The sequence below is a fragment of the Clarias gariepinus genome, chromosome 21 (assembly GCF_024256425.1).
Source record: "Clarias gariepinus isolate MV-2021 ecotype Netherlands chromosome 21, CGAR_prim_01v2, whole genome shotgun sequence".
Classification (NCBI taxonomy): domain Eukaryota; kingdom Metazoa; phylum Chordata; class Actinopteri; order Siluriformes; family Clariidae; genus Clarias; species Clarias gariepinus.
Window position 1 is genome coordinate 23275551 of NC_071120.1, and position 12700 is coordinate 23288250.

The 12700-nt window shown below is 38.7% G+C and overlaps 1 protein-coding gene across 1 annotated transcript; it reads right to left on the bottom strand.

Annotated features, from left to right (window-relative positions):
- Window positions 1-289: 289 nt before the first annotated feature.
- Window positions 290-12328, bottom strand: nelfb (negative elongation factor complex member B). Its single transcript, XM_053480419.1, has 13 exons — window positions 12096-12328; window positions 9084-9244; window positions 8907-9006; window positions 8592-8822; window positions 8324-8509; window positions 6967-7079; window positions 6743-6845; window positions 5616-5711; window positions 5273-5415; window positions 5078-5184; window positions 2798-2939; window positions 1489-1597; window positions 290-773 (listed from the first exon to the last, which is right to left on the bottom strand). The coding sequence occupies exons 1-13, from the start codon at window positions 12195-12197 to the stop codon at window positions 624-626; spliced, it is 1743 nt and encodes a 580-aa protein (XP_053336394.1). The 5' UTR covers window positions 12198-12328; the 3' UTR covers window positions 290-623.
- Window positions 12329-12700: the final 372 nt, after the last annotated feature.

Below are 12700 nucleotides of genomic sequence, written 5' to 3' on the forward strand. Positions count from 1 at the left end.
TACGGCCTATGGTTCTTCTTTGAGAAAACTAAAATTATAAGGAAGGAACTACATTTAATTATTCACGTTCGATTCAGTGGTGAAGCAACTTTGAATAAAGCTGAAGTATAATATATGATGCAACTTAAAAAAAAAAAAACTGTCATCAAATCAAAAACATGTAGCAATGAATAAAGATATTTATAAAATTGTGATACGTGTGGGTGATGTTCCCTGCCAGAGAATTCACTTTATCTGTTAGAACCACCAAAATAAAAGAAAAAAAACGACGAATAGACTCAATTGGAAGTCTTAGAATGACAAGATTATTTACTAAATAATTTTATTTACAGTTGCGCTACAAAACCAATCCATACTTCATACAGTACACATACACAACATCACTGTACACATGGTATCACTTTAAACTGATACAACAATTAAACCAGATCGCACTTTAAAATCTTTACTCATTACGAAACAAGCACTGACTCTCGCCGGTGCCATTCTCAAATCAAGCTGAAGTTTTTTAAATGACCTCTTGATGAGAAAAAAGAGAGAGAGAGAAATGACTCTGAATCAAAACACAAGTGAAATCTGCTCCACCCCTGTGTGTGTGCGTGTGTATGTATGTGCAATCTGTATCAGACAGGAGTGGTGGGCGTAGTGGGGACGGTGACCGGGTGCAGGCCCAGGTCCAGGGTCGGAGCCTCCTCGGGTTCGGGTGGACTCCTTTTAGACGCCTCGATCTTCTCCACAAGCTGTGTGTACAGCTCCTTCACCGGCTCGCTGCTCTGTGGACAGAAAACACAGGTCAGAATTACTATGATTATACAATAAAATGCTCTTTTCTTGCACTGCAGGCCTTACTTAGTAAATTTATATACAGGCTGTAAAGTGCCTTAATATACAATTAAAAATATATATTTTTAATGTAACAATCTCAGCAGCAACCTCATTTCCCCTCTCGTCTGTTCCAACCACTCAGCATTCAGCATCATCTGTATACTAAATACTGGCCTGATCATCTGCACCTCTTTCTCACTGGATCATGCCTTATGTTTTTTGTACAGTTTTTTTCCTACTTCTGCACAGGACAGTAACTTGATAAATATGGCGAGAAAGTTTATCAAGAGACTTTTTTAAACTCTGGGGGATTTTTCACACAGAACAGGGAAAATCCACACACACAGTCTGGAAGTGTGATTCGGACCACAAACCCTGGAGGTTGGAGGCGATACTGCTATCTGCTAAAAGCTAAGTGTCACCTACAGGATTAATAACAAAAGAAAAACATTTTCCTTGAAAAATCAAAAAATATCTCCAATAATATTAATTTTTTCATCACATTCAACAGGTACATAAACTTTTCAGGATGGACATAAAACAGAAAAAAAAAAATCTTAGTTCTTCTACTTCCACATTAAAAAGTATAAATAAAGATTAGGTGATGATAAAGGAAAGTATGTCATCTTGTGGTTTTTCGTTTTTTTTAATCTGCAGCCGTACCTGTTTGGGTGGCTCAAGGGTTTTCATCAGGGCTTCCATGGAGGACGGGTTCACTTTCTGGTGGAGATGGTTCAACAAGCGGAGGGCGTGTCTGTGCACGTTCTCCTTGCTGAAAATGAGAAGATGTCAGAAAGGGTTTTGCATAAAAAAAAAAGCATGCATTATCATTGTTGTTTCCTTAACCCATTTTAACAATAACCAGTTTCTTGAATGCATCACTCTTTAATGAGAAAATGTTTGTGGGATGTTTGCATGAATGCTTTTGACGGAGAATCATACACACACGAATATACAACGGATAGCATATCAATCTACTTGACTAAGTTTCTGCCCCCTTTCCCCACACTGCCATCGTGTGGCTAAAAACCGTAATCACACCTAAGGAAATGAATCTCGCATTGAAATGTGGAATGTAATGTCTCGTCTCTGTGCCTTTAAATCGTGAGGGGAATCCCGGACGGCATTTTGTCTCAGCTGTTTTCCACTGTATTGGACTGTGTTTTGTTGAGGATTATGCTCCATCAGGACAGCGTTACGGGACAGACATTTTCTATTATCGTGCTCCCAGACTGATTCATTGAAACTAGTGAGACCGACTCCTTTCTTCTACCCCTACTGCACTGCAGTGTCTATTTTTTATGCAATACACTTGAGCTACTTCCGTGATTTGGTTGCATCTACGAATGTTCGCAGAACCGGGGTAGCCGGGCCAGGGGTAGCTCAGTGGTTAAAGCATTGGACTACGGTTCGGAAGATCCCAGGTTCAAACCCCACAACCACCAAGTTGCCACTGTGGGGCCCTTGAGCAAGGCCCTTAACCCTTTTGAGATAAAAATGTATGTAGGCTTAAATGCCTAAATGTAACTGCGGTTCGTTCGTATTTATGAAAATTCCTAATTCGAATGTTCGTAAGTCGGGGACTACCTGTATATGGTAATTTTTACAATTTAAAAAAAAAAATTCTCACTGAAATTTATTGAACATAAGTTTGCACATGGATTGTCTGCAGTCGGATACCTAAGTGTTATTATTATTATTATATATTTTTTTAAGTATCTAGGCTATAAAATAAATAAAAAGACTTTTTCAGTCAGGATTGCAGCTTGAAATTTTTTTAACACCTAATATAGAGAACAACTGTCGTGATGACACTGATACACAACTCTGTGCTGTCGTGATAGAAACTAGAGATTACAGTTTATGATGCCTGTGATGAGTCATTACATATTTAAGTCGAAGGCAATGACTATTGAGGAAGTAGGGTAGAAGTATAAAAAGCTCAGGCAGGCTTATTTACTGTAACTCTGACCTGGATGAGGACGTGAGGAGGAAGTTGTCGAAAACGGATGTGCAGAACTCTTCGGTGCCGAACTCGTCAGACAGGAGGGTGAGATGGCCGGTAAGGAGATGAAGGAAAATGTCTCCGAATGCCATGTCATTGTATGTCTCCACTGCAGACACGTACACACATATACAAAATGCAGGTTAAAAATGGAGCCACAAGAGGGCACCAGGGTGATGATAAAATGAGGGTCATATGATTTGAAAGCACACTAAACTCTATATGTTTACAGGATGGCTGCAGTGATGTTAAGCAAATCGAGTTGCAGGAGAGTTTCCCTTTTCTCTGGAACATTTCATTTCCATGCAACTACATTACTTAAAAGGGGATTACATCAGTTTCTTTAAGACCTTTTTATTTCTCATCAGTGGTCTCGGAATATCAGTCCCAGGAAAGAAGTCCTGGCCTACGCAGTTATTAGTACAACATTGTAGTTTCTGATCATCACTCATAGTGAAATGTGTGTGTCAGTCCCAAGTGGAGAAGACTTGGGTTCTGAGGCTGTGTTCCATTCCACAGTGTATGTTAAAGTGTGCTCCCTAAAAGTGAACCACCCTCAACAATAAATCTACCATTCAAAAACATCCTACGGAGTCACAAGCACAGACATCACTTCCTCTGTGCGTTACCACGGCAACGTGAGCCCCTCGGATACCTGTTGCTGCAACTTTGGGATTTTCAGACTACTGAAATATAAAAAACTGATACTATTACAAAACATCTACTATTAAAATGCTTATAACTCGTTAATTATTTGATTAATTTACAAGCTGTACAGAAAAATTATTAGTGTGTTTATTACAGATTATTAGCCCATGTAATAGTAAGGATTTTAGTAAGTATTAGTATTTAGTAAGGATATATTTTTTCATATTCGGCACACTAAATGATTGAGATCTTCGAAAAGATTTAACACAGATAAAACAAAGATAACCAGAGTAAATACAAAATGCAGTTTTTAATGGATGATTTACTTTAAACAAGCTGTTAATGCAGCGTGATTTAAAACAATTCTGCAAAGAAGAGTGGGACAAAATTTCTCCACAGCGATATGAAAGAATTATTGCCAGTTAAACGCTTGATTGCAGTTGTTGCTACCAGTTATTATTTTTATGTGGGGGGCGATTACTTTTTTTTTTTTTACATAGGCCCAGGTAGGTTTGAACAGCTTTGTCCATTAATAAATTAAATCATTTAAAAACAGCATTTTGTATTTACTCTGGTTATTCTCGTGTAATACAGTATGCGACAAAATATGCTAAGAGTTCGTTGGAGACGGTGTTCATATCATTCACGCTGATGTAAAGGTTGCTGCTGCAGACTCCTGCAAAAGAGGACGACTAGTTGGCGTAATGCCGTAAATCTGGATCATTTAAAGTGTAACAAATATGCAAAAAAAATAAACAAATATATATATTTTTTTTAAGTCAGGAAGGGACAAACACTTTTCCACTGCACTGTATATAAAACCCTTTTTTAAGCTTCATTCTCTTGCATGCTCCTGTATGATGCAATAACTAACGGATCTATGACGCTGGTTTCGTTTCATTCTCTGCCTGTCTGTCACAGTGATCGAGCCGTGCTTTTATCAGGTTCAGGAAATAAAGACGTGTGGCCTGGCGGTGTCTTTTCCAGTAAGTGGGCGTGTGCTTCCATATTTCCATGAAATCTGAGGTTTTCCTGGAAAAGAGGTCTGAATGACGTCATATTGAACTGCTAGCTAATCACGTGTATATAATAAAAATAATAATAATTTTAAGAAATGCACAGTTTTGTTATTGCGGATTGTGAAATATTACCGCTAGCTGTTCTTTTATACGGTCAAACAGTGTGGAAATTTATATTACTGTAGTAAAGATTAGGGTGGGTCAATACAATCCTACAATTAAAATACGATTCAGTATTTTAAATAATAAATAAGAGACCACTGTAAAATAATCAGTTTCTTATGGGTTTTTTTTATTGGTGAGATGAACAGTTTTTTTTTTTTTTTGCTGACAATATTTCTCCTAAATTCGAAATATAACTATTGTTATTTAGAGTGTATAGGTAAAGGAAATGACATCATCACAACACATCAAAATAACCCAAGACCTTGCAGAGCTTTAATAACTCAAATAAAACTAAATGATTAAATAATAACTGCCTTAATGCTTTGGCTTAATAACATTAAGAAATCAGTATTTGGTGGAATAATAACCCCGATTTGCTATTTACAGCTTCCATGCGTTTTGTGGCTTTACTCACCCAAAGAAGGAAGTAACCGCTGCAGAGCGTTCTTATTCCTCTGCTTAGCGATGTGGAGGACGTAATACAGCCCCATCTCACACGCGACTCTGTTTTCCTGCAGGTATCTGAGGAGCAAAGAAAGAAAGACGATTAGCTTGACGAATAAGAGCATCGTATACGGAGTGTGGATTTGATAAGGGTGTGCATGGAAACCTGGTGAATGTGTCAGGCAGGGTGCTGGGGTAAGTGAGGGAGCTCTTCTCTTCACTGGGGAGCTTCTGTTCTACAGTGAACGTGTAATCATCCACCACTATCGACATCATGGCAGGCAGGAAACGTGTAACTACTTCCAGTTCCTAATAGAATTTTTTTTTTTAATTAATAAAAAAAAGCACATTTATTTAAACAGATCTCATTCTGGAACCACTGATTAATAATCCCTTTTCTGCATAAATAAAATTGATTATTAATATTACAATATGCAGCTATGAATCACTGTAGACATAAAAAAAAAAAAATTAATAGTTTTTCTAATTCTAGAAATTAATTATATTACCAGGCGTGGCTCTTTGAAAACCTGGCTGTCAATCATGTCCCAGGCTCCCTGTCCGAGGCAGAGCATCCTTAGGAGCAGCAGCAGGTCCGGACTGTCCTGTTCATACACGAACAGTGATGTTATATAGAACATACGACTATACAGACACTGTAAATAGACTTGCACTATCCATAATTGCTACTGATAAATCACTACTGTACTATATAAATTTAACTACTCAGGACTTTCTATAACAATTTGCACATCTCTCCCTATCGTGCTGTGGGATTGTGGGTAATCGCCTCCCATACGACAATGCGACAGCACTTTCCTGCGAAATCTTCAAAAGTCCGCACAAAAGCCGACAGACTCATTCGTGTGTGTGTGAGAGAAAGTTTCCTACACAATAACTCCCCAACCCCATTGTTTTTTCTCTCACGAGTCTTTCCAATGGTAAAGTGCAGGTTAATTTGTTTTATTTTTACTTTATATTTTGTATTAATTATTCTTATATGAATATTTTTGGGTTGTGGAATGAATCGTCTGATTTTCATTATTCCTTATGGGGGAAAATCTGCTTTGATATACAAGCTAATTATTATGCTTGCTATTCAAGGTTCAACTGCATCACCTTCTCAAACCACGCTATAATAACCATGGTATACAATATGTTCCTTTATTGCACCCGTCTATAATAATTGCACTCTTTGTACATAACCTTCTCTGTGTACTGTTTACATATTCAATTAAATTATCATGGTTTACAATATCTTCCTTCATTGCACACATCTATATAAAAAAAAAAATCACTGCGCTCGTTGTACACAACTTCACAATGTTGTACTACGCACTTCTGGTTAGATGCTGACTGTATTTCGTTGCCTTGTGCCAAACTTGTGCAGGGACAACAAAGTCGAATCTAATCTAATATAATCTGACACATAGTTGTGCGGTATTGGAGTTTGACACGTTTCAATATTTTGACACGTATGGTGATTGCGATTTAAACTGCTACTGTATACTATACTATAAAATTTACCATTTTTTATTCACACTTATTTATCTAGGCAACCTGGAGAACCATAAGTGAATAAAGAGTGAGAATCCACCAGCATGACGACTCTTATACTCTGATGAGTAACACTTACTCTGGGCAAGGCGTCCTGGCTGAGCAGCTCCTGCAGGTTCCTCACCGTGCTCAAGACAAGTGTGTTGCTGGCAAACGGATCACACAGGATCATAGAGAGGTCCCTGTGAGAGACAGACGGACACGGGGTCACGACACAGCACTGCCAAGCGTTGCATCGCTTGTTTATATTTCTTATATCATCTTTGTTTTTGTTTCTTTAACATTTCTTGTAATCAGTCGTACCCGAGCACTTGCTCCTGGCCTTTCTTCATACTGTCCAAGAAACCCTGCAGCTCTCGGGCTCGTTTGGCGTCGACAAATTTTTCCCTGATGCAGGCGTCCAAGCACCAAGTGAACTGTGAATTGTAAATAAATAAATTAATGTTTATCCGAAGCATTTTGGACATACTGTTACAAATTAGAAAACTCCCTTTAGCTTCATTTGATCCCGCACGACAATTATGAGTTTAAAGAACTGTTTTTGTTTTTTATTATTAATATTATTACTCTACAATCAAAGACTGTAGGCTTGAGACTACAGGTAGTCTCAGTTAGTTTCTGATGTTTTGATTCCATTGCTTAGTAGTTTTTTGAGGCTGATTTGTATAGTTTGTTTACAAATAATTTTTTTTCTTTTTCTTTTATCTGTTTTTATTTGTATTAAAATTGTGTAATTTTTAACTGTTTTGTATTTATTGCTGCCTATTTTGGCCAGGACTTTCTTGAAAAAGAGGTTTTGAATCTCAATAAGACTTTCCTGGTTAAACAAAAGTAACATAAAATAAAGAAAATAGTCCCCGACTTATGAACAAGTTCCGTCCCGGAAGCACGTCCGTAAGTCCAATTTTGTTCTTAAGTCCAAAAAAGTGAGTCTTATACTCCTTAGACACAAATATAGACTGTAAAGCATTTCAATTCACTTGACTAAATCTTTGTCCTCCTTCCCTATACTGCCATCATGTGACCAAAAACCATAATCGCAAAACCTAAGAAAATTAATCTCACGTCAAATGTAACAGTGTTGTCTCTGCGTGTATAAATCGCGAGGGGATTCCCTGATGCTATTTTGTGTTAGAGCTGTTTTTCACTGTACTAAACTGTGAACTCTGTTTCGTTGAGGATTTTCCAGAATTAGGATTATTCTCTATCAGGACAACTTTACAGGACAGACATTTTCTATCATCGGGTTTCCGGACTGATTAATTGAAACCGGTGAGGCCGACTCATTTCTCCCACACACACACATACAATATACCAGACGTTAGACATTTTATACATTTACTTACACACTGAAAATATTGTATAGAATTGTGATTTTGTACAATAGACATGAGCTACTTCCGTGATTGAACCAGTTACTTCGTAACTCGAAGTCGAGGACTACGCGTAATATTATTACTCTAAAATCAAAACGCAGACCAAACCTTAAGGCCTAAAGACATTAAACATCATCAGTGGGCGCTGCTCAGGTGCTCTAACTTCTGACCTAATCTAAACAGTATTTCTATTTGACCGCATTACAGATGTTGCCCAACAGCTGTATCGGCTCTTTGCAGGTTTAAAACTACTTTGAGTAAGGTGGAGATAAAATCGGACTCACCTTGTGGCAGGGATCGACGGAGCAGATCTCGCTGACGTCCAGGTCGTGTAGGGACATGAGGAGCTCAGCGCGCAGGGTACAGTAGTGTACGTTACGGGTACGCAGGAAAAGCGTCCTCAGGAACTGCAGCACCATGTCGTATAGTTTGACGTTCTTTCCTATCATCTGCGTGAGCTTCTGTACAACCTGTTAGGACGCATCCTCATTACACTTTGCACTCTTTCGGAATTGAAATAGATCGTGGAATAACAAGCCTGGTTACGCTTACTTCTCCCTGCCGCCTGGTTTTAGGAGACTGACTAAAGAAGTTATGCAGGATGGAGGGATCACTGCTGAACAGCGCGGCCTCTTTCTCCACGATGTACTGCTTGAGCAGTGGAGAGACCTCATCGCCGAACAGAGCCTGGTTATCCTGCCAGATCTGCCTCTTCACCTCAACTGCGCAGACTTTATACAGCTCCTTATCAGCCATCACCTGCTTCAGCTTCTTCTCCGGCACCTGTGAGAACAGGAAGCCGGAAATAAGGCTAAAAGTCGCAGATGTTAACATCGTCGTCACATTGAAATAGCAATGACCTCTCACCTTCGGTAAGTGTTTCATGACCTGCATGACGACAGGCTGAATGGATGGCATTTTGACCAGCGGGAAGCTCTTCTCGAGAAGTTCCTCCAACTTGTGGTATCTGTGTTGAATCAAATACTTCGTAAAGAAGAACAATATACAGTACATGCTGCACAGCCGCGGATGTCCCGCTCTCACCTGTCGTCGTCTTTGCCTTCGGCGAGGGAAGCGACTCGCTCCATCAGTTTCTCACGGAGCTCGTCGAACACCGACTGATGGAACTCCAGCCGAGGTGTGCCATGAAGATCGAGGAACGGGAGCGCGGACTGCAGCGTCGGCAACAGTATGCCGTTCTCCATCTGCACATAACCATATTGGAAGCTGTGGTGAAGCTCATCCTGACAGAGTCTGTATCATCACATGCATCAAATAGGAGCTCCATAATTCAATTATTGCAAGAGTTGCAATAAGTTTTTTTTTTTTTTTTTAAATCAGCCCAGGGTGTCATCACTGCCGTTTTCTTGTGGAAGCTACATGAACTAAATTAAACTTAAATGTAGGCTTTTTTTGCCATATTAACCCTATACAGATCAGTACACAGTGAAACAATACAACTTTCCTCAATGACCAAGGTGCTATATAAAACACAAAGCTTTCATTAGTCAATAATCAGATTCCATCCATCCATCATGCTCATGCACAAAAAGAAGATTCAGAAAAAGGGAGTGTATACAGTGGAACCTTGGACTGTGAGCATAACTGGTTCCAGAAGCGCACTTGTATATCAAAACACTTTTTTTTATTTTCAGTATACCAAATTAAATTTTCCTTAATTCCCCTCCGATGATTCGTTCCACAACCCAAAAATATTCATATAAATCTAAGCAATACAATATATAAGCTCGAAATAAAAAAAATAATAATAAACCTGCACTTTACTTTTGAAAAGGAGAGGAGGAGGAAGAGGAGGAAAGGGGCTGCTGTGTGGGATGACTTTTACACCCACACCTGCATGCGCACACACACCAGTTTACAGATAAGAGATGCTCCCTAAACCAACCATGTGCGCACACACACACACACACAGACACCCACACCCACTCACTAGCCTGCAGACAAGGAAGGGGATGGGAAGAGGAAGGCTGTGGTGTAGGGCCGCCTTTCACTCACACACAGACACCAGTTTACTAAATAGATCCTCTCTCTCACGAAAAAAAAAAATTAAGGCACGCTCTATTATCATGTCCAAACGTATTACAATTTTTGCTTGTCTTGCAGCACGCTCACTAACCGGGTTACTCATGATCCGAGGTTCCACTATATATTGTATATTTTTATTTCAGTGTTGCCGTAAACATATTTACTGCAGCACCATGTTCGACATCCTCCTGTTGAGTTCTCCTTTTCCGGATGGACGTCAAGGAAGCATTCTCACACTAAGATTTTGATCAAAACATTAAAAGGAAAAAAAGAAAACCATCTCAACACGTGACTGTTTTACAATGCGATTATGATTTCTGACCGCAACTTGGAAGACTGGATTAAAAATTTGCACTCCATAACCTGGGCTTAATAAATATGGTATATATGGATGTAAACAGTTTATGGTTTAGAGTTTTTGGGATATTGTATGCAGAGCTGGCAATCCTTGACATCACTTATATCATATAGACGGGTAAAGTGAGGTACCCAACATGGGCATCACTAAGCCATTTTTAGCTAAAGCCCCCCTAACATTTCGTCTTTCAGCGGGTCTTCAATTCGCCATCACAGAAGGAGAATTAAGGCAAGGTGTGTGTTTTTCGATAAATTGTTATAACTGCATCAGTTCAGTCCTTTCTCATAAATACAGTTTACAAAATGTTATGAGGGATTAATCAGTTAAATCTTCGCTGTGTTCACCCTCATCACACCAGCTGTTTCCTCCAGTGAACATGAAGCCCTTAATACACTCTATGAATCTAAAGTCTACTTTATAAAACAATCATGCCGTTACTGTTTTTTATTGGGAAACCTGACTGTCTATATAAACCATTGCACAGTGCATATGGCATTAACTACCATAGAGTTCTGCACATAAATGATTAAAAATAGTGACAGACAGCATTCAGTGCACTCGCTTTAACTGTATAGCAGTGTGATTTACTCAGACAGAAAAATAATGTTTTTTGTAATAAATATTGTATTGCATTAAATAATGTCCCAAATCGTAAAATACATTTATTGGTCTTAGAGTAGGGTTTTTTGTCACTTTGATTTAGAAAAAGTTATTTTTTAAAGAATAGAAACAAAAAAAGAATGATATTAAAAAGATGCTTTGTTTAATTACATTAAAACAATAATTGTCTATATTAATGAATTTGAATAAATAGCTTAGTAGCTATGAAATTTTAAGGGGTTAAATAGAGAACATTAAATTAAACTGGATAACATGATGATCAAAGTTTTAATATTTATATTTAACTGTAGATGGAAGGTTTTTAAGTCACATAAAAGATGTTCTATTCTTACCTGCTGCTCATTTGAAAACCTACTCCCATGTGAGTTGAAAACCCTTCCATCTCCAGTTCTCTGTTCAGTTCTACAGTTCAGTTCTCTAAAAGCGCAGCCTCTCAGGAACATTAACACTGTGTTCCCAACATTGATTGAAGTCATTGCATCAGATGTATATGTAGACGTATTGGGGGTCTTTTTTTATTGAAAATTCAACATTTTATTCTATTTCTTATCAAAAGAACGAAATGAACTAAATGGTTCAAAAAACGATTCGTGCATTTTGATGAACGAGATTCAAAGAACCGAGTCACTAAAATGATTCAAACTTCCCATCACTAATTTCCGCCCACATTCACGAAGCCCCGCCCCCGGAACATTCCAATTGGCCCACTGAATGTTTATAAAATTATTGACAGCAGGCAGAACCAAACAAAAACAAGCATTCTGCACCGAAAGAGTTTGCAAACTGATTTTCTTAGCGATTTAATATACTTTGCTAAGGACACAACATAGTTCTCCGTTTGTGTTTGTCTACATGTTCTAAATATCTTCCAGATTATTTTTTTTACAAGTTAATCGAAATAATAATAAAAATCGTCTTCTGCACATTTAACGCATCCCTTTTGTACTAAAACCTCGCATAAATTGCACACTCAAACCCGCAACCTTTAGGCCTTCCCAACCGAAACCAAGTCGCAAACTAATAACCGTTACCTGAAACTGGTCTATAGCCTTCAGAGGCTCTGTGCAGTTCGTCAAAGTTTCTTTCAAATCCTCGCCATTGGAGATCCCGAGCTCAGGCAACCCGGCAAACATCTTGCACCGAGTGTATCTCTACTGTCCTGCAGTATTTTTAAACAACACCCCGATGCGTGTTGGAGAATATTATAATAAATAAGAACAGCGCACGCTAGACGTGTATTATTTACACTCACTCGGCGCGCTGAAATGACACACTTCCTGAGCGCCGAACAAAATCGACCGGGTAGCCCTGTGCACGCTCGATAAATGGTTCCGATGCAAGGTAAAAACAAAGGTTCCTACATATAATAGTCTGTGAGTTAAGATTTAAGTTAAGGTTTTATTTGTCACATATACATTACTGCACAGTAAAATTCTTTATTTTTTGAATATCCCAACTTTTTATCAGTGGGCAGGGGTCAGAGCACATGGTCAGCCATTATACATCACCCCTGGATTGGTTAAGGGCCTTGCTCAAGGGCCCAAACGAGGCAAAAACCTGGCAAAGCTGGGGCCCGAACCACCTAACTTCTTGTCGTTAACACACAGAGCCACCTAAATTCGTTCATTACCCAGGT

Coding starts and splice junctions, on each gene's coding strand:
- nelfb (XM_053480419.1), bottom strand. CDS start 12,197: ATGTTTGCCGGGTTGCCTGAGCTCGGGATCTCCAATGGCGAGGATTTG. Junction 8,823..8,906: donor TCATGAAACACTTACCGAAG/GTGAGAGGTCAT, acceptor CTGTTCTCACAG/GTGCCGGAGAAGAAGCTGAA. Junction 6,846..6,966: donor GGCCAGGAGCAAGTGCTCGG/GTACGACTGATT, acceptor TGTCTCTCACAG/GGACCTCTCTATGATCCTGT.